Raw genomic sequence first — 25,247 nt, 5'->3', positions numbered from 1 at the left:
CACTGGTGAGCCATCCTCCATCCATCTGATTCCCCCCATGGTTACTAAACCCTCCTTAGTGGCTAAAGACTGGATGTTAGGTCACAAGAGTGGAACCTTCATGAATGACGTTAGTAGCCACAGAAGGAGCTGTCTATGAGCCAGGAAGTGTCCCTCCCTCATCCGACATTGAATAGAATCCTACAGCCTCCATCTTAGATTTCTTTGTCTCCAGAAGACTAAGAAATAAATCTGTTTTTGTTTGTGTGTTTGTTTTAACATTTGTTGTTTTTAAGCTACCTACTTTAGGACATTTTGTAGCAGCCCCAAATGGACTTATGCCTTCATTTACTGACACTGATATATAGATATAGAGATAGAGATAGAGATAGAGATAGATATACATATATAGATATTCATATTTACTTATTTAAAAACTGAGTTAATGAGAGAGGAGAGACTGGGGCTATGTCTCTGAAAATGGAGAGAGTTTATTTCCTCTTTGGATCAGTTGCAGTAGAATGCTCTCTACACCCGCTGAGGCACTTACCACAGGTAACAGCACTCCAAGCTAAAGAGAATGGAACATATGGCGGACGGGAAAGCCGCCGTCTCCTCAGCCTACTATTAATCCACCCAATTTCCTGCTGCAGCAGAATTTCTTCCATTTGTGTCTCTCCTTTGGGGTCAGTCTACAGCAGCAGTATCCTCAGTTTCTGCTGGAAATTTCCCGGTTTGCAGCCCCATAGAGACAGGTTCTCTCCTGCTAGTTAATAAAACCGGTAGGCCAGCCAGCTTCCTTCTGGTTGCCACGGAAACCACCAGGCCACTGGCCCTCTGCAAACGGAAAAGAACAGCGAGTAAGAGACCACGAGACCACACATTCCACCCTGGCTCGCAGATTAAACCAGCTGTCAAGCCGGGGTGAAGGAGCAGAGGCCAGGGAAGAGCCCCGGGCTGCGGACTGGACAGGCAAGGAAGGCCCTGCGGTGGAGCCGCAAGATGTAAGTAGCACCTCCGCTCTGCTTAAAAGTCCCGTCCCTGACCTCTCGCTCTCAACAGACGAGCCTAACACCTTCAGCCTTTCTGCCGCATGGCGGGGAGTTCCAGGACTGTGGATGGCGGGGCCTCTGTCAGGGCAGCCTCCTCAGAACTTTCACTACCCCTGAATATGTGACTTAAGGGTGGGGGTGCCACCAAACACCCTTTGGGCTTCAGGCGACCGGATGGCTTTCTACTGTCCTCTGCCTTTAAAAGGAAACACTTTTTCAGGGTGTTAAGCAAAGAATGGAATGGTCTTCTCCTTTTGTCCCTAAATAGATAAGCCTCTGAACTTGTTTCTATTTAAAATGTTTGGCTGCTCTCTTCTGTTAATCTTTAAACCTAGTAATAATGAAATCAAGCTGATCCAGATCCGGTCTCTTCTCCATAGAGAATTGCAGAGAAAACCAAGGACTCTGAATTGGAATTGCCTATGATGGCTTGGGGCTTGGCTTTCCTCCTTCAGCACTGTCTACAGCCCACTTTCAGGCCAAGGTTAATAGCACTCCCCAGAAAACACGAAATGAAAGAAGCAGTAAACTTCATAAATAAGCATTAAAAGGCAGATTGGATAGCTAACTTAAACATTGATACTTTTTATGCAAAAGTAGAAAAAGTGTGATAAATAATTAACAACTAAAACAAGATGAGTGTTTAAATAAAATTCCAGTAGTCCATATACACTCCTACATCAATTTATTGTTTTATAAACATGTCCTCGGGCAGATTTTAGTGAAAAGTATGTTAGCATATTTGAGGAGGAAAAGTGTTTCAAAAGCATTGTATGTGATATAAAACAAATATCCTTATCCTCCTTATAAAATACTGCAAACTCAGACTCGAATTGTTTGCAAACTTGTTTTGATGGTTTTGTGTGTGTGTGAAAGGGGTGAATCTTGAGAAGTTATTAACTTTGTTTTAGAATGAATAATGCAATATGTTTGGAAGGGAAACATTTTTTTCATTAATTTTTTTTTCTGACAGAAATAGGACAGCTTCTGAGAATAATAGTTTCTGTAAAGTGTTTATGGAAATTAGTGCTTCTCAACAGCTAAGTCGTATTTTCCAACTTTCTTTTCCACACCAGTTTTTCATTGCTTAAAACTGGCGCATGATCAGCTTTGGGAATCCAGTGCCCAGTGGCTGGTGTCTGTGCCTTTAAGAGACAAGTAAGAGGTCACAGGGACAGACAGGAGTTAGTCTCAACTGCCTGGACACTGTCCAGCCGGCAGCTGGGCAAAGTCATGGGTTCAGATGACAGTGAATAAATCACCTGAATGTATTTCAGGTTGCTCCAGGGAGAAACTTGAAGGTTTTGTTCGTTGCCAGAGTCGCCGTGTTCAGAGGAAGAAGGTAACCTCCATTTTAGTCAGGAATTCCTGAGACTCACTGAGAATTCTTTGTACCACATTCTGTACCTGCATTAGCTGAAGCAGCACTTGGCTTCTCTTAGCTTCTTCTAACAATGAACTTGAACTTTTAAACTAATTCATATCAGTTTCTTTTTCAAAGACTTTCTGAGGTGTTTTTATATAACAGAGCACACTAATTCTTCTCATTCAGTATAAGATCTCCACAGATGGCTCCGTTAGAGGCCTTGTAGTTGAGCAACGCATTACAAGGCGTGGGACATCAGTGGAGTCCGTCTTCACGCTGTGGCTCCTCCTGACGTAATTGGCTTTCTGGTTTAACGTCTAAGCCAACACAAATGAGATCTGGAGCCGGTGGCAAGTCAGGCAGCCCCTCTATGTCTCCATCTTTGGGGAGCTTTACCATCTGCTTGTATGGCTATTGCAAGTAGTCAATGGCCTCAAACATATCTGAAACAGTATCTGGCACAAAGATGCACCCAATCCTTGTTAGTATCACTAGGTAAAGTCAGGTGTGAGCCTGTGGTGCTAGCTGTGCCTGTGAAGGATCGCGTGGGCTCAGGAGTTCAAGACCAGCCACAGCAACATAGACTATTTTTTAAAATGTCTGTCTGTTTGTTTACTTATTATTTATACAGTATTGTGCCTACATGTGCACCTGTAGGACAGAAAAGGGCACCAGATCTCATTATAGATGGTTATGAGCCACCATGTGGTTCCTGGGACTTGAGCTCAGGACCTTTGCAAGAACAGTCAGTGCTCTTAACCTCTGAGCCATCTCTCTTCCCCTTAGTGAGACTATTCTAAAGTACAAATGAACACTTTAGTAAATAAAATATATGGAGAATGCCTGGCCTGATTTCAGTTAGTTTTAATATGCTAGGAGACTCTCACCTTGTAAAGGACATTGTCGTTTATCGATGACCATTTTCTTTGTGGTTGGTGGTATTTTTTTCTTCCTGCTGTGATTATTAATTTTTTGAGAATTTCTTAAAATATGTTTTGATCATATTTGCCCCTTCCCAAATTCCTCCAGATACACCTCCTTCCTTACACACCCAACATTGTGTCCTTTAAAATAGAGAAGTCCACTATCGAAGAATGCAATGAGGATGGAAAATCGGGTAGTAAAAAGGAGAAAAATTATAATTCTGAGAGATAGATACAAATATCAGGAAGCTAGGGACATGCAGAGATGGCGGAGCAGTTAGAGGGCTCATTGCTCTGGAGAGAAGCTGGGCTTAGTTTCCAATCCCTACGTGGCAGTCCACAACCACCTATAAACCTAAAACCCTCTTCCAGCCCTCAGATGAACCTGCACACACATCATGCATATAAACTCACACAGGCAAACACACATGCACAAAAATGAAGTCAATAAATTATTTTTCAAGAACGTAGAAGATGGGCAGATAGACGCTATATGGATAGTAGACAACTTTTGACACTGAACGGAACAGACTTAGCACGTTAGAAATTATCTTTTCATTTTCTAGACAAGAAAATGTAGAGATCAATCACCTTGACTAAAACTATTCACTCCAAACTGAAGAACCAGCGTGCAGCTTACAGTGGCGCAATACCTGTGCTCTCCCACTACATCATGCTTTCTAGAAGAATCTGGTAATAAAGCTCTCCTATTCTTTGGGTCTTACCACAGAGAACAGCACTCCATAATATACCTCCCTGGAACCAGAACCATCTGAAGAATATAAGATACACCTGCTAAAAGGAATATAAACACAGATGTGGGCTATAAGCATCTTCCCATCCAGCTGCTTACTCACCCACCTATCCACTCATCCATCCATCCAATTACCCATCCATCCATCTATCCATTAACCCATTTATCCATCATCTTCTATCCTTCTATCTATTTTAAGAAGAGACAACCCTTCCAGACAGATTTATTGTTCACAACAGAAAAAATGGTTTTCCTTTAATATTCAAGTTAGAATTATGGGTGTTTAAGTAAAAAAAAAAAAAAACTCAATTTTTTAAATGCTATAAACATTATGTGTAATACCTTGATGGTGGATAAGTAGAATTCCAACCCCTGAATGACCTAGTATTTAAGGATTTGACATAGAAAGTTACATTTGGAACTGGGGCAACGTTAGGTCACCCTTCTTATCTCTGTGTCACCCTTGCAGAAGACTATACGCTGTGGAGATCATTGGCGCCTATGTTAGAGCACTCACAAGTCATAATACCACAGAACATTCCAGACTCTAAAAGCAAGTTACAAGTAGATTCAGTGTCCTTTGTTCTGCGATGGAAACATGGCCTTTCTTTGTATCTTGTATACTGACATTTTTCTAATCAAATAGAATATCTATTTTATAGATGTTCTTTAATTTGGGCCTGTGTCAAAGTTGTATATTTGCCAGAGATCCCCAGCAGGTGAACTCCAGTATAGCATATTAAGAAACATGCAATGGGGTCTGCAAGATGGCTCTGCAGTTAAAGGCATTTGCTGCTGAGCTGGGTGCCCTGGCTTCAATTCCTAGAACCACACGATGGCAAGAGATGATTACTGAAACCCACAAGTTGTCCTCTGACCACCACATGTACACCGTGACATGGTCTGCTTTCTCTCTCTCTCTCTCACACACACAAACATACTAACACACATACACATTCACACATACACAAACACACACAAGGAATCAATGTAATACACAGGAAACAACAAAAAGGTAAGTGCAGTCGGTGCTGCCCGTGGATTCTGTAAGGCACGTCTTCCACTGGAGCATGGTTGACAGCCCAGAGGCTACTCTGACCCTCCCTCCTCTCCCAGCAGTTATCAATGCCAATGGCTCCTCAGCTGAGAGTGGGACTTTGTGCCCATCTTCTCTCTCCATGCTGGGACTTTGTCTGACTTGAGCGTGCAATGATCTTGTGCATACTGTCACAATCATTGTGAGTTCATCTGTGCAAGGCCCTGATATATGTAGAAGGCAGTTTCCCTGTAGTCATCCTTGGCCTCTGGCTCTTAGAATCTTTCTGGCCCCTCTTGTGCAATGATCTCTGAGCCATGGGAGGAGGGGTGTGACACAGATGTGACACAGATGTTCCATTTAGGGCTGAGCAGCACTCCACAGTCTGTTATTTTCTACACTTTGACCAGTAGTGGGCCATGTACTATAAACAGCAGCTTTTCTGTTGAGGGCTGACCAAAGCAACAATCTGTGTGTTAGAAATCACTAGGCGTGTGTTTGATTCTGTGTGCATTTACAGAATAGTAGCAGGTTACCCTGGAGGGCCCGTGGCCTATCCACCCATAGTTTCCTGGCCCCAGGAACAATGAGGGCCAGGACTTAAATTTGATCAGAAAGTAGTGGGTTATTCTCATGATGTTTGTGCCACTATTGTACCAGCATCCATGTCTTGCCAGGCTGGGCATTACTGCAGGGTTCACAGTAGGTTTAGACTGATGGCTATTTTTCTCCTCTGGCTGTACACTTAAGATCAGCACTACAAACGCTAACTGAAGCCCCAGATGAGTAGGGGTGCCATTTCTCCATGCTCTATGGCTCAGGCATATGGTGTCCTCAGCAGCATAGTCTTTCACAGTCTAGAGCAGTGGTTCTCACCCTTCCTAATTCTGCAGCCCTTAATACAGTCCTTCATGTTGTGGTGACCTCAACCATGAAATTATTTCATTGCTTCTTCAGAACTGTAACTTTGCCATTGTTATGAACCATAACATAAATACATGAGAGGCAGGATGTCTGATATTCTACCCCTCAGGAGGGTCAGGGCCCACAGCTTGAGAATCACTGGTATAGAGAGTAAATCAACAGCAGTGTCAATAACATGTCATGTTTAGGGGTCCTTGGGACTTCACTGGTTAACAACTCAAGGAGTAACTTATTCCTGCCACTGGGCTTTCATTTGTCAGCCTGTGATGTCAGCTTCCTCACTACAGGGTACTCAACCCTTCATCCCCATAGCCATTATGTATTTTAGGAAGTTTCCACATTCATAAGACTTGTTTTGAAGGTGTTTCCATATGACTGTTTTCAGAGGGTCTTTAGTGTTATTTATCCCTCCTGGAATTCACTCCTCCCTCCTGCACTCCTATCCCCCTACTCAAATTTAATCTTTCCTGTTCCATTATTTCCCCCTTAATCCTTTATATGACTTCATCCTATCCCATCTCCCATTGAAAGCACCCCACGGCTCCCTACTAATCTCCTCCTCTGTGTAAGTATTCTGAGTGAAATACTCATATCTGAAGATTCAAAGCTAACCAAAAAAAAAAAAAAAAAAAAAGAAAGAAAGAAAATATACAAGGTTTGTCTTTCTGGGTCTAGGTCTCAGAATAATTATTTCCAGATCCACCATTTACCTGTGATTTTCATAGCTTGTTTTTCTTAATTGCTGAATAATATTCCATTGCATAAGTATGAAATATGTTCATTATCCATCTCTCAGCCGCTAGACTCCCGGGATGATTCCATGTCATGAATGAGCATCTGTCTTTATAGTAGGACCTGGAGTCCGTTAGGGATATACTGACTTGTGGTGCAGCTGGATCTTGTAGTAGATCCGTTCTTGGCCTTTGCAGGCAGCTCCACCCTGGCATTCATACTAGCTGCACAAGCACAGAAGCGTAGAAGTGTTCCTCACATCCTTTACAGCATTTGGTATTATCTGTTTTTTCTGATAGTAGTCATTTGACTGGGGTAAAATCTCAAAGTAATTTTAACTTTCATTTCCCTGATGGCTAAGAATGTTGAACATTTTAAAAAATGTTTTTTAGCTATTTGTGTCTCATCTTTTGAGAGCTCTCTTGTTTAGTTTCATGCCTCAATTTTGAATTAAGTTGTGTGTTTTTTCTTGATACTTAGCTTTTTTTTTGCCATCGTATTATTTATTTTATTACAAAAGTTTATTACAACGTACAATAGGTTCCAGGATAACACTTCATTCTAGTTGTAGGTGGCAAAGATGCTATGGCAAGGAATCCAGATGTTTAAATAGGAAGGGAAGAGGGTCACCATCACCTCAGATATGAGGAACAGCTTACTCTTTGCCAGATTTCTTAAATCCACCTGTGCCCAGGGACCCTTCCCCGCAGGTGTGGTTTTTAGCTCCTTGAGTTTCTTCTGCTCCTCTTTCTGTTTCTGCTTGAAAGCCTTATCTTCCTTGTCCATCTTCTTGGGCTGCTTCCGGAGCTTCTCTTTGCCACCTTCATGGCTGGACATGGCACTAACAGGCTCCTCACCAGTCCCTTAGCTTAGCTTTTTGTTCTCTATGTATCCCAGATACTAGCCTATCAGATGTTCAGCTGGTGATGATTTTCCCATTTTGTAGGCTGGCACTCCACTCAAACAATGGCGCTCTGTGTTCAGAAGCTTTTTAGTTTGGAGTCATCCCATGTATTGATCCTGGGGTCCTGTCCAGAAAAGCCTCTGCTTAGCCAACAGGGTCAAGCACATTCTCTGCTTTCTTCTCTATTGGATTCAGGGGGTTGGAGCTTATTTTGAACCTTTTCACCCATTTGGATTTGGCTTTTATGCAGGCTGAGGGACAAGGATCTAATTTCATTCTTCATGTAGCTACCCAATTTAACCAGCAGCATTTATTGAAGGTGCTGTCTTTTCCCTCACTGTATTTTGGTGGCCTTTTGTAAAAAATGAATCAGGTATCTATAGGAACATGGGCCTATGTGTGGGCCCTCAGCTCTATTCCGTTGATCAAGTTGTCTGGTTTTATACCAACACCAAGCTATTTTTAATTACTGCAGCTCTGTAGTGTAGCTGGCAATCTGGGGTGGTAATAGCTCAAATAGGTTTTTTTTGTTTTGTTTTTTGTATTGCTCAGGATATCCTAGATCTTTTGTATTTCCATATAAAATTTAAGATTATTTTCAATTTCTGTGAGGAATTTTTGAGTTTTGATGGGAATTGTGTTGAATCTATAGACTGCTCTTGACAAGATGGCTATTATCACAAAATTATTCTCACCAACTTACAAGCATGGGAGAGATTGGGACAGAGGCATCTTTAGGGCCCACTATTCAGTTTGTCTATCATTGTGGTGGAAATAGGAAATCAGAACTTGTGTGTTTTGGAACTCGTGGGAGGGTTCAATGGTTAAAGGTGCTGCCACCAAGCCTAACCAAACTGAGTTCAACCTTCAGGGCCCGCATGGTAGAAGGAAAGAACCAGCTTTCCCAAGTTGGTCCCTGACTTCCACACACTCACTGTTGTAGGTGCGCACCCACAACCCCTATACAAATAACTTAAGGTCATATATATATATATATATATATATATATATATTCTGTTGGCATCTGCACCCCTGCAGTTCCTTTAACTATCTCACAGGCACCTGAATTAGTTGATACTAATTTATTGGGACAATAAATTCCACCAATTCCCAGGTCAGCTCACTATTCATTTCAGAACTCCCCATTTCCACAACTGGTTATAAATCTGATTTGACTTGCTACAGAAAAATATCAGGCAGAGGGAAGCTTTGCGCTGAGTCTGTTTTTGAATCAAACTGTTGGTATAAGATGCAGCAAACGAGCCCGTTACTTCCAGCTTTGAAGTGGCTTCTGAGTATTATGTCTTGACAGGGCATGCTGGTACAGTCCTGCCACTGGGAAACTCTGCAGTCTGGAAGCAGAACTTAGCAGTGTAATTAACCTATGCACAGTGGTAGTGGCGCTTATGCATAGGACGAGGCATTTAGTTTGCTTTGGCTCCAATCCGTGTGGAAGGATTGTCATATAGCACTGCACTGAGAGCTAGGAACGTAGAACTATTCTCAGGCTGGCCCAACCACATACAGTAAGATGAACAAGAACGGTCACAAAGACATTTTAAATTGAGTTCAATAATGACCCAAATTGTATGCTTGAAGCTAATTTTGCCAAAGTTTTAATATCTGAGACATTTTTTTTAAATTTCTGTTTTCTACACCAAGAAGTTTGTGAGATGATAGCAGAGGGTTTAATAAATCAGCCAAGATGCTGACTGCATCAAAGTGGTAGTGCACCTGAGCCCTGCCTTACTTGGACCTCTGTTAGCCGCGATCTTTGCCCACAGAGGGATGACTGCAGTGTCTGGCACTTGGAAAACCATGTGAAAATTCAGTGGCTCATCCCGTATGCTGTTGTGGAATGTGAAGAAGAAAAGTGCATTAGGAAAACATCAGGAGGAGATACACGTTCACAGAACTTTCAGCCTTAAGAGCTTTGAAATAAGGACATTTCCCCTTTACTATCCTCTCACACTGTTTAGCCCTCGCCTGCCCCCTGCAGTGTACTCCTGGAACACACCTGAAGAAAAGTGCTAAAAACTCAAGAGGTCTTTCAAGATCCTACACTAAAGCTTTGAGAGTGTCCATGTGAGCCTCTTGCCCATTGCCGCATGAGCTTTTCCTGGGGAGACATGAACAAATGTCTACCCACCCGGTAGAGCACCAGTAACAGTCAGCACCATCCCACCTCAGGCCAGCTCTGCTCACCAGCGAGCCTGCTGGCCTTGCTCACAAGCATCGTCGCAAAGACACAACTCTGATTTCAAACGGGTAAGACTTTACTCTGGAGCCAAATATTAGTGACTATGGCCTGAGAACACAGATTTAGGTTACCCCAAATTCCATGGTCCAGTGTGGTAACAGTTTGATGAAGCTTTACAGCAACAAAACAGAGATGGTCATAAGTCAAGGCAGTTTTCAAATTCCTTGATGCAGACATTCAATAGCTGGTGACAGCGAAGTGGGGAACTCTCTGCTACAGGCCTCAGATGCTATCTGCTGACATTCTTAGCATCTTGGTGGTGAAAATTAGTGGTCTAGTAACACATTCCAAAGGTTTTGTCTGCCAGTCACAGGATGTTAGGTCAGATGTGGACAAGAAATCCACTAAGGAGGCTGAAAACAGCCCAGCGTGAATTCTCATTATGCTCCAAGCCCACACACTCCAAGCTCTTTCCAGTCACTAATGTGCTCCTAGCGCACTTGGGTGCACCTCATTGCGAGCGTGGTAGGCCGTGGTGAAAGAGCTCTCCGTGATCCTTCTAATCAAGTTAATCAGCCAGGGACTTTTGTTCACATAGAGCACAGGCTCCAAGGAGTTCCATATAGGGACAGAAGAGACATCAAGGCATCACTGCAAACTTCCCCTCCAGCATGCAGAATGGCGCCAAAGCCGCACAGATGTAGTGTCCCCTTTAGTTAGCCTTCCACACTCTATACTCTGGCATCTCCCAAGACTGTAAGAGCTCAGGCAGCTCAGGCAGAACCGTATGCAGCTGGCCTGGAGGTGCAGGTGAGGTCTGATGCCCTTCCCACCCATTCCTTCAATGAAATAACATCAATGGGCCCAGACTTTAGGGGCAATCCCAGCTGCTGCTGATGAGGCTGGAAATGGCTGCTCTGATGAGACAGCAGTTATCCAGCAGCATGTGACAGCATACTCAGCCTTTCTCCACAGCCCAGCAGGAAAGGGAGATGCATGGTTGTGGACAAGCAGGAAACCAGCAGGCAGGTGAAGACTCATTTTGAGAGCCTACGGGCAGTGTCTTCATCACATCCCCCATATGCTCCATCAGACCCTTGCTATTCCTCTAGTAGGGTCAAGGTGGGGGATAAAGTGTAAAGTGCACAAATATTGGGCACAAATATTTTAGTTTTACTTCCAACCAAAAGCTGGTACTAAACACTGCCTAAGGATGGATTTTCAGCACTGGGCACCTGGAAAGGATAGGGGAGGGATGCTTAAGAAATTAAGAGGCAGGAACAGCAAGGGGTCTTACTTATTGATAGCAGCTTGTCAATAGCTGGTCCTCATTAGCAGCTTGGCTTACGTGCCCATTAACAAACTTCCCAGAGCCTCCTGTCTCAGAATTGAGCTCTGCCCTTCTCTGAGCCACCTATAACCAGGACACTTGGCTCTAGAAGTAGAGTTTCTGGTCAGGTTATGTTGAGGTATTAAGAGTGAACAGGCCAGTGGCTTCCATTATTCCCATTTGGATTCCCTTGCTTCCCATACCACTGTTCCCTCTGAGGGGTTCCAGTGGGCGAATCAGACACATGCCCACAGGAGGAAGGAACCTTGTCTTCAGCCCCTTCTCCTCAACCCTGCTCTCTTGGGTCTGTTCACCCCTCAGGACATCCCAGGAATGAATAAATCAAACTAGAGAGCCTGGAGCTAGGAGTCAGAAAACAGAAACATGTAAATGTTGGAAACACACATACACACACACACACACACACACACACACACACACACACACAGGCTTCCTAGGGACATAGCTCTTCCCTTGGTTCTGTCTTTACTGGAGCCTCAGCTACATTCTTCAAACACAGATCTCTCCTCTGCTACAAACCTTACTGGTCCACGTCTGCCTCTTCCAGAGATGCTCCTTCAAGGGTGTGGAGACTGAGGAAGGTGCACAGGCCAAGCCAGAGGGGTACAGCTGAAGATATGAGACCTTTCATTTTCTTTTGTATCTCAAATTTTAAAAACTCTGTTCGTGTATTATTTACAATGCAGAAAATACATGTACAGTCTTCACAAATAAAGCATCATCTATTTGAGAAGAGTTTTCAAGTTTTTTTTTTTTTTTTCTGATGAAAGGATTTTAGGCTAGTTTGGAGACCAAGCTGCTGTGAGCGTAAAGCCTGAGTCTGTCAGCTTGGCCAGCAAGGGCCTGTCTAGACGTGCCCTGTGCATGCTCTCAGACCCCGACCCAGGACGTCCGACGTGCGCACTGAGCACACCAAGCACTTCAGTCACTGTCCACACTGCATTCCCTCCTAACCCTTCATGCCTAAGCTCCAAACAGTGTCCACCTCAGTGCTTCACTGCGTCCTCAGCCAGTGTCGCCGAAGGCATTGTCTTCTCACTGGCCGCTTGGTGGCTGCTTCCAGAAGTGTACTGTCCCTTGGGAAACTTCAAGAGCTGTGAAGGATGTGTGGAGTCTTCTTTCTTTCTGATTCCCATGATTTAGATGGTATTGTCATCAGCCTGGTATCAACTAAGCACCCGCTACACACTGACAAAACATTGTCTTTTGAGAAAAGAGGATCTAAGTTGTAAACATTAGCACCATCAATCAGTGCTGTGTCTGATCTGTTTATCAGATGGATACCTGTGCACAAACATCCAAACAGCCATGGCTTCCAGCATTTCCCTTGTGTCACAGCCTAGTGGCATTTAAGGAAGGTGTGCTCCTCTCCATACAGTCAGCCTGAGACTCAAGCTCTTCTTGGTAGTTTTGGCATCCAGGGTCTTCCACAGAATTCTCTACTCTATTCCATTGGTAGAAAGTCTATCACACAGCACTACACCATTAAAGGAAACTTAGACATGGCATCAAGCAGCGTGCCAAGTGGGGAGAGAAGACGTTGGAGTCCTGGTGGTCAGAGGATGTTTGTGATACACCTGGATCAGAAGGCAGATAAGTGGCTTTGTGGAGAGATAAGAAAAATTCAGTGTCAGCAGATGTGAAAATTTCCAGAAAAATGATAAAAACTCTGTCCACTCATGGGATCTGAGGCTTAAACCACTGAACAGATTTTAAAGCCAGAGGCACTGCTACGACTTAGTTAGCTAAAGAACTCTCAGTGGGGAGACAAGCTGTGTGAAGGCAAAGACTTAAGTAGGTATGGACATCAGTTGCTTCAACACAAATTCCAAGAGATTCTTTCTCAAGAGGGTTACGCCCAACATTTAGGTCATGTTTATCCTTGGCTCCAAAAGGACGGTCTCAAACTGGACGAGTTATGTTTGTAAGAAGATAGTATTTGTAAGGAGATACTGTGTCTGAGACAGAAGAGCTTTTGGACCATGTACCCCAAACATACTTGAAATGTCATAAATAATGATGTTTTAAATTCTGTAAACTTAATGAAGAGGATAAAAATATGACTAGAGAAATGTACCATTCTTCAAATCATTGAGGCAATTAAAAATCAAATGTGATTTAAAGTTTTAATTCAAGTGTATTTAATTTTAAATCAGAAGGAATTTTTTTTATTCAAAATTGGAAAAGCAATTAGAGAAATGATACCAGTAAAGAAATGTGGGAAACACAAGAGGTAGAGATTGATAAGGGCTCGAGTAAGAAGAAAATAGTTTCAGATTTAATCCTGAGCTGTGATATTAAAGGTAAGGGCAGAAAACAGGCAGATGCCCCAAGAAACACATTTTGAAGCCAGTATTTGGGGAGATAGCAAAGGAGTCTATCACAAACGCAGCACCTCAAATGTTACCGCAAAAATATTTGAAGATTCTGATGTGGTGAAAATGAAGGGTCATGCAATAAAGAAGACACCAAATATACCCCACAAAGTCAGTATCTCTCTTTGTTTTCTGTTACTATAATGAAGTATCTGAGGCTGGAATGTTCATAAAGGGGGGAAGGGTTTCTTTACCTTAAAGCTTTGAAGGATAAAATTACAAATAGCACTGCAACAGCTCTTCTATAAGGGCCCATGGCAACTGGCATCATTGTGGAAGCATGTGGGAGAGATAAATTGTGGGGAGAAAGAATGCCTGAACTCATAGGTGGTCAGATTCATTCTTTTTTACCAGCCCTCTCACCAGAACCAATCAGAATCCTACAAGAAGTGCATGGATGTCTAGGAGCAATGCCCTTGGTAGGCTTATGATCTCTCAGTTGGTTCTGCCTCTAAAAGGTCCTGTTATCTCTAACATCACCACACTGGAGACCCAGCCTCTGAAACATGCACTCTTAGAAACCACAGAATGGAGCATCCCGGCACACATTTTATCTGTGCTCGCTGAGAGCCTGAGGGAAAGGAGGTTGCTATACACAAGAGCTTTGAGGGCATATGGGGTCTTATCTTGCCTTTCTCTGATACTGTTCTCTGCTTTCCCTCTGTGCGCGTTCGAACCCCCATTCCCACCCTCCTTGGCCCCAAGGCTAAATGGCTGACTCAGGGAGAAGATGCATTTTTGTCTATGGGGAAACTGGGAGAAAAGTGAGGTGGGGGTTTCTTTATTATTGTTTTGAAGGCTAAAAATACAAATTCCTCTGAAGGTTGCTCAGCTGCGAGAAACCCTGTCTCTACCAAGATCATGAAGTCATGAGCTTGTCTGAGAATCCAGCCCACTTAGGAGGAGGAAGACTTAAGATATAAGGAGTTAGCCTGATAGTCTCTCTTTTTGAGCAGCAAGATCAAGACATGCTTAAAAATGTTTCGATGATGATGATGATGATGATGATGATGATGATGATGATGATGATGATTTTCCTCAAGATGGTAGTCTGAACTGGCTTCCCGTAGCTGACCTTTGCTGAGCTATGCTTTCCCATCAATCACTAGAACTGGTTGAGTCCTTGCTAGATGCAGAGTACCATGCTAGAAACAAAACACAAACAAGAGCTGCTCCATCAGGGAGAGGTTCCTCTCCCGCTGGAGATACCTTTAGCCACTAATCACAGTAGACTGCCACAATTCTTGCCATGACTATTTGCACACCGTATTAAGTCAGTGCCTAACTACACCGTGGCTTTGAAGGCGTCAAATAAGCTTCACTGGAGAGGTAATATTTGAGGAAAGGACTTTTTTTTTTTTTTTAAAGAATCTTCTGAAGTATGCTATTCTTTTTGTTTGTTTTGGTTTGGTTTTTGAGACAGGGTTTCTCTGTGTAGCCTTGGCTGTCCTGGACTCTCTTTGTGGAGCAGGCTGGCCTCAAATTCACAGAGATCCGACTGCCTCTGCCTTCCTGAGTGCTGGGATTATAGGTGTGCGCCACCACACTGGGCTAGCATGCTATTCTTAATATTGCATATGTGTAATTCCATAAATCTGAGAAAAGTCATTTTAAACTAATATTTTCCTAATGTAATTATGCTGCTTATATGTCATGGTATATATTAACTATATATAATGGGTTTATGACAGTCACTCACACACACATTTTTACACAGCTCCCTTGTCCCTTCCTATTCCCTAGGATTGTCCCTTTCTATTCCCTCAGATTCTGTTATTTTATCTGTTTTTTTGTTTGTTTGTTTGTTTGTTTTGTTTTGTTTTTTTTTTCCCCAGAGCTGAGGACCAAGCCCTGAGCCTTGTGCTTGCTAGGCAAGCCCTTTACCACTGAGCTAAATAGCCAATCCTGTTCCCTCAGATTCTGAAGAGGAGGATATTTCTAACGTGAGGGGAGTGAAAAAATACCCATACAATTAGGACAGAATGACAAGGATTTGGAAAAGCTCAGAGGACAGAGATGACTGAGACTGTGTGGCAGCGGGGGTGGCAGTGGGGAGAGCGCCCAGAGGTCCTGCTGGGCTGGAGCCCTCTGGCCCACCTTGACAGGCCACATCCTTTTCTCAGTGTCCCACCTCTTTCTGTGCTCTATGCTAGAGTATTTGTCCCTCTGTCACACTGAGACTCCCCCTCCACTACCATAAAACGTAGGCAGTGTAATTTATTTGTGCCCATTCTGTTTATAGCATAGGCACAAATCAGTGACCATGCAGTGAAGCTGGGGTTTTCGTGTCTGTTTAACAAGACTGTAAAAAGAAAATCATGTCAAACTGAAGGTGAGAAATGTCAAAATGAAATAATATGACCAGCAGGACCTTTGTCCCAACCTGTAGACATATAGAGAAGCTTCCAGCTACTGGCAACTTTCGCATTCTGGCTTTTGGGCTCCCTGGTGTCCAGGGGCAGTCACTGAGTTCCCAGTCAGGGCCTTGACTACTGACAAGAGGCTCTCAAATCTCTTTGGAAAGTTCTGGTGTCCTTGATCTAGCAAACAACCATGTTTTCCCTTTCCTGTACCCCCTCTTTTTCCTGCCTCAAACAGTATCTGTACACGAAGAATGAGGCAGACATTTTCCCCCAGGTCGTGGCTGATGTGTGGATCACTCTCGCCATTCATGGCCCCATCACTGTCTCTTTTAGGCAGGGATTGGAGGGAGCCAGTGATATTCCCTGTATTCCTAGTGTAGTGAACACAAGGTTACTGGGATGTGGAGTCCCAGAAACCTGATAGAATCTGGGACAACTGATTGTCTAAAATTATCTTGTAGTTGATAAATTCCCTCCTGTTCTTTACAAAATGGGGCAGTCAGTCACCTATGTCTTCTAATGCCGTTTAAAACAAGCAGGCCTCTTGTTCACGGAGCACACTGCTCTCTCTCCAAAGCTCTTTCTTTTCTTACAAAATATACCTGTTAATAAGCTCTTTAAGTCTCCTGTGACTGCTTCTAAATAAACATGATACTCTAAAACGCTCGCCCAGTCCTCCAGTAAATTCAATCCAACTCTCTGCTGTGGCTTTGTAACCATCTTTGTGTTCACAGAGCTATTCTCAGCTCAACCCTGTTCATCTTCCATTGAGGATAAATCGTGGAAGGCAGCATGTAGCTCCCATGTCTCTTCCGCCTGGCCTGGTCCAGGGCTTGGTACATAACACCTGCCTGACTCCTGGCCTCAGCTCCCTCGCTGTTCCCCACTGTAGCTTTGGATCCTCTTATCTAGGTCTAGCTTTGCCTTGGGCTCTACTGCCACAGCCAAGGAAGAGAATCCTGTCTCCATTAGAACAAGCTCCATGAAATCAGGATCCCGAAGGGGCCTGAAGTCTAGGCTGCATCTGCAGGGCTAGTAAAGTTTCCCCCAATTTAATAAACTCTAGGTGAGTACGAACTGACTGGACGGCTGTATTTATAGCTGCTGCCAGTATCTTTCCTTCAGTTCTTTACTTGGCTGAGCCTATTTTTATCCTCCCTGTGACGTCTGCCTGTCTGTCAGAGCTGTGGCACTTCCAGTCTCTTGGCGCCTGTGGCCTCGCCTTGCACTTCAGTCTCCCCCTTCCTGCTGTCGTATTTTTGCACACAACCTTTTCTTGCTTGCCCATCCCTTTTTATGGTGGCTCTGCCCATAGCTCTGACCTTCCCAGTCACAGGCTCACGCCAGCTATCTCCCCATCTCTATGGTGTTCAGTAAACACAGATGTTTGGTTTGTCACTAACGTCAGTTAAGTCAGGAGAAACTTTGTTTTTGCAAAACTGAAATCTGATGGCTTCTGCCATAGTGCCTGTTTTCCTCCAGAGACACAGGAAGGGGCAGATCATCTATTATATGTCTAGCCGGTCAGTCATTTTCCTTCAGTTATTCTTTAAAATATGATAAAATATGACTGTTTTCCCACTGCAGTTTATTTTTCAGTGTGTGCGTGCGCACGCACACACACACACACATCTTAGTTTTGGGGCCTCACAATAAGTTATTTGACAAAATCAATTTATAAAATTTGTTCTGGGATAAAGGCAGATATGTTAAGACAACAGATTGTCTATTAACAGTTCAATTGACTCTGATAGACAAGTACATTTGTAGGATCAGAGAAAAGGGTGGCTGTGTTGGAGGGGAGAGGATCTGTCTAGTAAGAAGTTTACCATTAAATGTTTCCTTGCTGTTCCCACTGTGCTGTTAGCCAGCCTGTGTGGGTGGGTAGCTGACTCCTACAAGGAACTGCTTCTCTTTGGATTCCAGGAAGTCAGATCTTGAGTGGGAGGAGGCCGTGCGCTTGCTCAGCGTTGTGCAAGCACAGGTAGGCAGTACTGGATGTTGGTAGATGTTGGCAGGACGTGCTTACTGAAGTAACTCCAAGTCCCTGAGGTAGATAGGATGTGGTCCTTTATTGACATCATCCAGCTCTCTTGGCACATCAGTCTTGCTGTCAGCACATATCTCCGGGAGTTTTATGCCTCAGCTGAGCAGAGTTCAAAAGTCTGGCTGCAGCTTCTCATGAAGCGCCAAGCTAAAATCTCTGCCTGTCTCTATTAGAAATGCAAGATTGGAAAGTTTACAGCTGCCGGTCTGGGGGCGACTTTCAGCAGTGCTCGTCTAAGGAGGCTGTGATAATAAAGCTTCAGGTTTCCTTTCAGGTGGCTTTCAGTGGACTGGCAATGAAGGAGAAACAGGAACATACCAGTCCATGCTGGACAAGAATGATACCACCTCCCAGCTTCTGCCTCCTTCTGCTCGGGGCATTAGGCGTCTTTGCACTTGGCCACTTCACAAAAGGTCAGAAGATCAGCACACTGATTTTCACAAAGGGAAATACCATTCGGAACTGCAGCTGCCCTGTAGACATCAGAGACTGTGACTACAGTTTGGCCAACTTGATGTGCAGCTGTCAGTCTGTCTTGCCTTTCACCATGGAGCAAACCAGCTATCACAGCCACCTGACCATCTGGTTCACAGATCCAGCCACGCTGGGCCACCTGCTCAAGTTCACTCTGGTCCAGGATTTGAAGCTCTCCCGGTGTGGTTCCAACACCCTCCCTACTAAGTTCCTGGCTGTCTGTGGGCTGAGGCGGCTTCGAATCAGCACTGAGGCCAAGCATCCCTCCCGGGAGCAGAGTTTGCTCATCCACAACAGAAGGGAAGGAGGCTCTTCATACAAAGGCTGGCAAACATGTATGTTCATCTCATTCTTGGACGTGGCTCTTTTCAACAAGGTCTCTTCCTTAAAGTCGTACAGTATCGATAACATTTCTAGCCTCACCAGCGACTTCCCTGATTTTTCTTACTTTAAAACATTCCCAATGCCAAACAACAAAAGCTACGTTGTCACAGTCATTTACTAGTATCCTGTGTCCATCCACAGAAACTCTGAAAAAACTGAGGGACCATTTGAACACGGAATCGGGCTCTACGGTCATGATATAGTGTTCCCATTCCTTCTGTCAGCCAACACAACAAAGCCACACCTAAGAGCAGCCAGTTCTCTCTGTTCTACTGTCAATGCTAGGAGCTACTTGACTATGATATGTCCTGAGGGCCAGCTAGAAGCTAGGTCATTGAAGCTGGCAGCTTGTGGAGAGATGACAGGTCAGAAGGGGAGAGAGTAGTGCATACCAGGGATTATTTATTGGAGTTCAGTGCATGACTTCATGGCCCCAAGGACGGGATCTTCTTTCAGAATGTAGTAGTCCTTCCTTACCTGTGGGTATACTCCAAGACCCTGAGGATGCCTGAATGTGCAAACCATACTAAGCCCTATGTACACTGTACCTTTTCTATGCATAGAGGAATTTTTATGGGATCTAACTTATAAGATCTCTGTGGGAGTTACAAAAATTGTAACATGTTATAAGAAAGTTATACACTCTTTCATGCACTATTACACTGCACTGGCTCTTTCCATAGCAATGGCTTTTCTTTGGCCTTGCTACTTTGCACATTATGGCTATTATGGAATAAAACATTGTTTTTTTGGATACTACCATGGCAATCACATGGTCAACCTGATAACAGAGACAAGTCACTAAGGTGATGATGGGTGGTAGCGTAGGTAGTGTTCATATGACTCATCCCAGGTGGAACTGGGCGGGACCACATTCTTCACACTCCTCAGAACAACTTGAAGCTTTAAACTTCTGATTTATAAATGAAACTATAGATCAGGAAACACTGTGCCCTTTTCTTTTTTCTTCCTTCATTTTGTGACATGCTCTGGAAATCCCCGATTCAAAAATGATAAATTTCAGAAATCTGGGGATCTAAATTGCTCTAAATGACAGGTTTACTCACACTGATGTTTTCCAGAGTTTCTTAGAAGAAACACGTTGAGAAATTGGAACTTCACAGGTCCATTTATGGGGCCTGGGAGGACTGTGTGGGGCCTTAACAACTGAAGGCATCAGGGCACTCAGAGAGGGTGCACACACACACACACATACACACACACACACACACACACACGGGCACATGAGTGAAAACACACATAGAATCTACATTTAACCTCCAAATTTTGCACAAAGCACCACTCCATGGGAAGGTCTTTTCTGTTCCTTTTTTTCATAGAGCAGCATGGCAAGGCTCTTCTGGTCTTTTTCCTTTCATTTCAAATGCAATTGTTCAAGCATTTTTGGTACCTTCTATCCCCCACCCCGTCTTTTATCATTTACTCACATGTCCTTTTCCCTCTTGCTCCAGAAATGAGAACTTTGATTACTGTCAGAAGAATAGTTAAGCCACATGAGAGCTAGCTGGTGAACCCAGCTCACATTACAAAGAATTTGTTTTAAAATGAAATTTTGGTTCTAATTCCATCTGGAATTTTAAGATGAGAAAGTTAAGATACTTCATATGAGACAGGTATCACAAAATTGTATTGTACATATCAATAAAAGAAACCAAAGCAACATTTAAAAAATAATTAAATTGGTTCACCATTACATAAAGAAAAGTTCCCCACATAGAGAGACCCTTTCTACCATTAATGTGCAATATTCTTAAAAACCTATGTCAGGAAGATGGAGAGATAACTCAAAGCTTAAGAGCAGCTTGCTGTCCTTCCAGACACCATGAGTTCAGTTCCCAGCACCTTCGTTGGTTTGCTCATAACCATCTGTAACTCCAACTCCAGAGGATCCAATTCTAACCTCCACAGGAACTTGCATATATGTGACATACACACAGATATATGAATAAAAGCTAAAACTAAAAATTTTAAGCACATGCCAGCTGTGATACAAATATCTGAACTTAGAATAAAATAAAACTGAAACATTATTGGATTCATGATACTATAATGATAAGAAATAATTTTATTGTAAGATCACAGGGTAGTCACATTTATCATATTTTTTTATCTTAACCTTAACATAAGGTAACTCAACCTGCAATTACTGCATTTACATAACTGGCAGGGGATTTGGTCATTCAGACTAATTAACTTGAATCTACAATGTCAGCATTTAAATTAGGCCAAAACAAATTCCAAACTATGAATTTTAATAGAAAGATGTAATGGCCTCATTACTGATATAGTTCAGAGGTAACTTAAAGTGAGAAAAAGACAAAGAGTTGGGGAAAAAAGAAATATCTAAGTGAAAAGATAAATTATATGTACTTACCATCATTACTGAATGTATTACATACTGAATTTTGATGGAAACCTACTAATTATGTTTTCAAAAAGTGATGTTAGAAATTATATGTGCCCATAAATACCTTCCATCTGGCAGCTGCTGCTGGACTGAGAGCTTTTCAAATATGATTGATGTGATTCTTATGAGAAATTGTAGTGGGATGACTTGGCTTGGGACTAGCAGTTTGTCACCTGAGGCCAGCTGGTAAAAGTTTAGCCATCATTTCAAAGAGAAGGAGGAAGACATATATTTTCCTCACACTCACAGGGGGGTATTATACATTTTGCTGGTTTAAAGGTTGTGAAGCACATAATTTATGAATAATAATAGATATTATCCTCTTTTCTAAGTTCAGTGTACAATTCTCAATGAATATTTTTGTTTTTTTTGCCAAATCCCTGTACCTAAAGGTTGGAATTGATGAGAAAAGAAGATCTCATATAAACATAGCTTGATGCTTTCATTTATATCAGTGATAAATAGCAGTAAGATGTGAATATGCACAGGAATGTCACTTGTTAGTCAATGATACACTTTTAGTCAATGAAATACTTTTCACGGAATCAAATAGTATTTTCAAATACTATAGGAATTTCCTTAATTTGGGATATTATTTGCAATGTAAAGGTTATAGACTTGACACATCTTATAAATTAACATGCATTTTCTATTATATCCAACAAAATAAAATAAGACTGATCTATGCAGCTCTTTCCAGTTTTGTGATGCACATATTGCAACTATGATTAGTTTCAAGATATTAAGAGAACAGAGTTGAGAAAAGACACACAGTATGCTAACACTACAACTCAATAGGAGAGAAGTTTACCCAGCACACATGTATGCCTGATTAAACAGCACATACCCCCTATAGACGCCATGTCATGTATAACTTCAAGAGCACGAGTAAAAGTGTAACCTCATAAGATAATTACAAAGCATAAATCCTGCTGTTAGAGTGTGACTCTGGACTTTTCCTAAGGAAGGAAGAAAGAAGGCAGGAAGAGGGTAGAAGTAGAACGTGCTGAGTTCATTGGAGGTAGAGCAAGTGGACTGGATAGGCAGCCGTGGTGTAGTTAGCTACTGGAGAGGACTCAGTACCTACCACGAGCTTGGGTTAGGGCCCAAGGCACAGTGGCTGAGGTTGAGTGGCAGTGAGGAGTGGTTTAGGCAATCAAGAATGTGCAGAGGTCCTGCTGCAGTATTGATGGGGCTAAAAGAGTATTCATGATGGCTCTAGAAAGAAATGCACCTACGAGTGTAGCTAAGATGATAAGCTGTGTTGTTCCTTATCTTCTCAGTTTTTAAAGTGCAGGCAATACTTTCAGTTAGAAAAGGTTACTTAAAAGTTCACTTAGAATTGTAATAAATTCAAAGCTCGATCTGAGTCTTCATCCTGTAATCATGCTATAATATTATTGTATTATTTATCATATAGCTTTTCTGGCTTCTGGTAAACTAAAATATATATAAACAAAAGAAATATTAATTTTTTTATGTTTTACACCCAAAGGTGATGTTTATAACCCCACTGTCTTAAAAAAATACCTGTACTTTAAAATTCTCCCCGGTCAAGAAATAATGTACAGATGACAGTAATATAAAACAGGCCATAGGTGGGTATTTTCAAGATAGGATACATGGATAATTTTGCTTTTTCACTGGTCATGCATGCATTTAAAGTATATATTGTCAATTGAAATATATTTAGGTTATTATTAAATATAAGCTAAATCTAAATAAGTCTGAAAGTGAATCTAAACCTAAAGGACCTGTGGGTCTGAGCTGCACTTTTCTATAAAGGGGGAAATGTGAGACACTGAGCTGGATGAAGTGCCTTCAAACGCTCGTTGTGTATGATGCGCTCCAGGAAAGTTTACTTCAGGAGACAGACACTTTGGAGCTGTTAACTGTCTTGCAGGACAATGTCCTGTCTTCATTCTGAAAATCCTTACACACTTTCTAACAATAAAGATACTTACTAGTCATTGGTATATGTGTTGATTTTTAAAAAATGACAAAAACAAACAAACAAACAAACAAAAAAAACAAACCCGCTCTAGACCTTTAAAGTCTAGATTGGGTCACTAGTAATGGCTTGATTAAAAAATATTATTTGACTGACATAGAATCAGTGGCAAAATTTTATAAATTTTATAAGAGAGTGGTGTTAGGGATTGAATTTAGGTCCTCATGTGCTGATCATACACTCTGCCACTGAGGCCACACGCTAGACTTAGGAATTTTAAATTTTCTTAGCTAGGACATCAGCACATTTTTCCAGTCATGTGCTATGGACAGAGGTATGTGTCTCCACTCACAAGATGCTTGTAATAACTGCATATCTCAAGGCATTTTTAGCTGAGCAAAATGTACATCTGAAATGTGATTAAGCTAGTAAACTTTTAAAAGATTTTTATATGTGAAGAGATAAAAATAAAAATATAAACACTTAGAGGCTCACTTATTTTGTTACAATCTTATGGTTCTAAGGTTGGTGTGTTTATGGTTGTTTTGGTACAGGGTCTCACCATGCAGTCCTGGTTGGTCTAAAACTTATGTAGACCAGATTGGCCTGGAACTCTACCTCTGCTTGGGTTCTAGGTTTTTAAGATTTGATACATTCTCAGTAAATTCACACAACAAAATAAAATGTTAACAATAACAAAATAAGAAGAAAATATAGGTTCCAGGGAGCCCTGAAAACAGGGGCTGGTTCTCTCATGCACTCTTGTGCCTGACCTGTTCCTCATCTCTTGCTACACCAGCTAGTTTTCCTGATTCCCAAATTTCCATGGTGTAGTAGTCAGAGTTCTCTAGAATCACAGAATTTACAGAATGAGTCTCTCTCTATATATATACGAAAAGGGTATTTATTAGAATGACTTACAGGCTGGAATCCAGCTAATCAAATAATGACTAGCTGTGAATGAAAAATCCAAGAATCTAGTAGTTGCTCAGTCTCACAAGGCTGCATGTTTCAGCTGGTCTTTTCCATATGTTGGAATCCTAAAAAAGTAGGCTCTAATGCTAGTGAAGGAATGGATGTGCTAGCAAGGCAAGGGCAAGCAGGCAGAGCAAAAACTTCTTTCTTCCATGTCTGTATATAGACTTCCAGCAAAAGGTAAGGCTCATATTAAAGTTCTGTCTTCCTGCCCAAGATCCAAATCAAAGGTGTGTGTCTTCTTACCTCAAAGGACCAGACAAGTAGATTCACTCACTTCAATTATAACAAAAAATCTCTCACAAATGTCCTCCATGTCTGGATTGTAGCTTATTCCAGATGTAGTCAAACTGACAAGCAAGAACAGCCAATACAGGTGGTAATTTCTTGGTGTCCTAAGGCTTCTGAGTTCACTACAGGCCCAGCCACTGCCTCTGTTTCAAGTGGAAAAGCTTGGGGAAACCTTTGGTTCACTTCAGATCAATCAGGACACTGTCACCTCCTCTTTCCCCAATCAGGGCAATGTGACCAGTCTTTCTGCCATCTGTATTATTTCTCTTTGGAGAAAGATGTTGCCAGAGGTGAAGGGAAGCTGTCCTTAACTATTTTAAGAACCTATCAACTTTGGTAGCTTGTAGCAAATACATTAATATAATGTTTTGGTATTAAGATATCTAAGATACAGAATTTATATCAACATAAAGCAAAATATTGCCACCAGGCAAACAATATATGCCAAATACCCATATATGCCAAATGCTATACCCATATATGCCAAATGCTAATTTAGCTCCTATGAAGCACCAAATAAACTATAACATTTCTTCCAGGTTAGGGAGATGGTTTGGGGGTTAAGAGGGCTTACTGCTTTTGTAGAGGACCAGAATTTGATTCTCATCATTTACATGGGGTGGCTCACAATCCCCTCTAACTTCAGCTCCTGAAGATCTGATGCCACTTCTGGACTTCCCATAACCTATATAATGTGCACATCCTACCCACACACATAGACATAACTGAAAAACAGAA

At 42.3% G+C, this 25,247-nt stretch overlaps 1 protein-coding gene across 2 annotated transcripts; it reads left to right on the top strand.

Annotated features, from left to right (window-relative positions):
• The first annotated feature begins 702 nt into the window (after nt 1-702).
• On the top strand, nt 703-23,729 carry C17H21orf62 (chromosome 17 C21orf62 homolog). 2 transcript variants are annotated; one of them, XM_021628573.2, is made up of 3 exons: nt 703-983; nt 2,309-2,373; nt 18,281-23,729. In XM_021628573.2, the coding sequence occupies exon 3, from the start codon at nt 18,302-18,304 to the stop codon at nt 18,983-18,985; it is 684 nt and encodes a 227-aa protein (XP_021484248.1). In that variant the 5' UTR covers nt 703-983; nt 2,309-2,373; nt 18,281-18,301; the 3' UTR covers nt 18,986-23,729. The 2 variants fall into 2 exon arrangements, with proteins under 2 accessions (XP_021484248.1, XP_021484253.1); XM_021628578.2 differs by lacking the exon at nt 2,309-2,373 and having other exon boundaries at nt 704-983.
• Nucleotides 23,730-25,247: the final 1,518 nt, after the last annotated feature.

Source organism: Meriones unguiculatus, chromosome 17 (genome assembly GCF_030254825.1).
Source record: "Meriones unguiculatus strain TT.TT164.6M chromosome 17, Bangor_MerUng_6.1, whole genome shotgun sequence".
NCBI lineage: Eukaryota > Metazoa > Chordata > Mammalia > Rodentia > Muridae > Meriones > Meriones unguiculatus.
Note: the sequence above shows the minus strand (reverse complement) of the source record. Positions and strands in the feature narration are given on the sequence as shown.

Excerpts from the sequence above, each read along its gene's own strand:
- C17H21orf62 (XM_021628573.2), top strand. The coding sequence starts at position 18,302 with ATGAAGGAGAAACAGGAACATACCAGTCCATGCTGGACAAGAATGATA.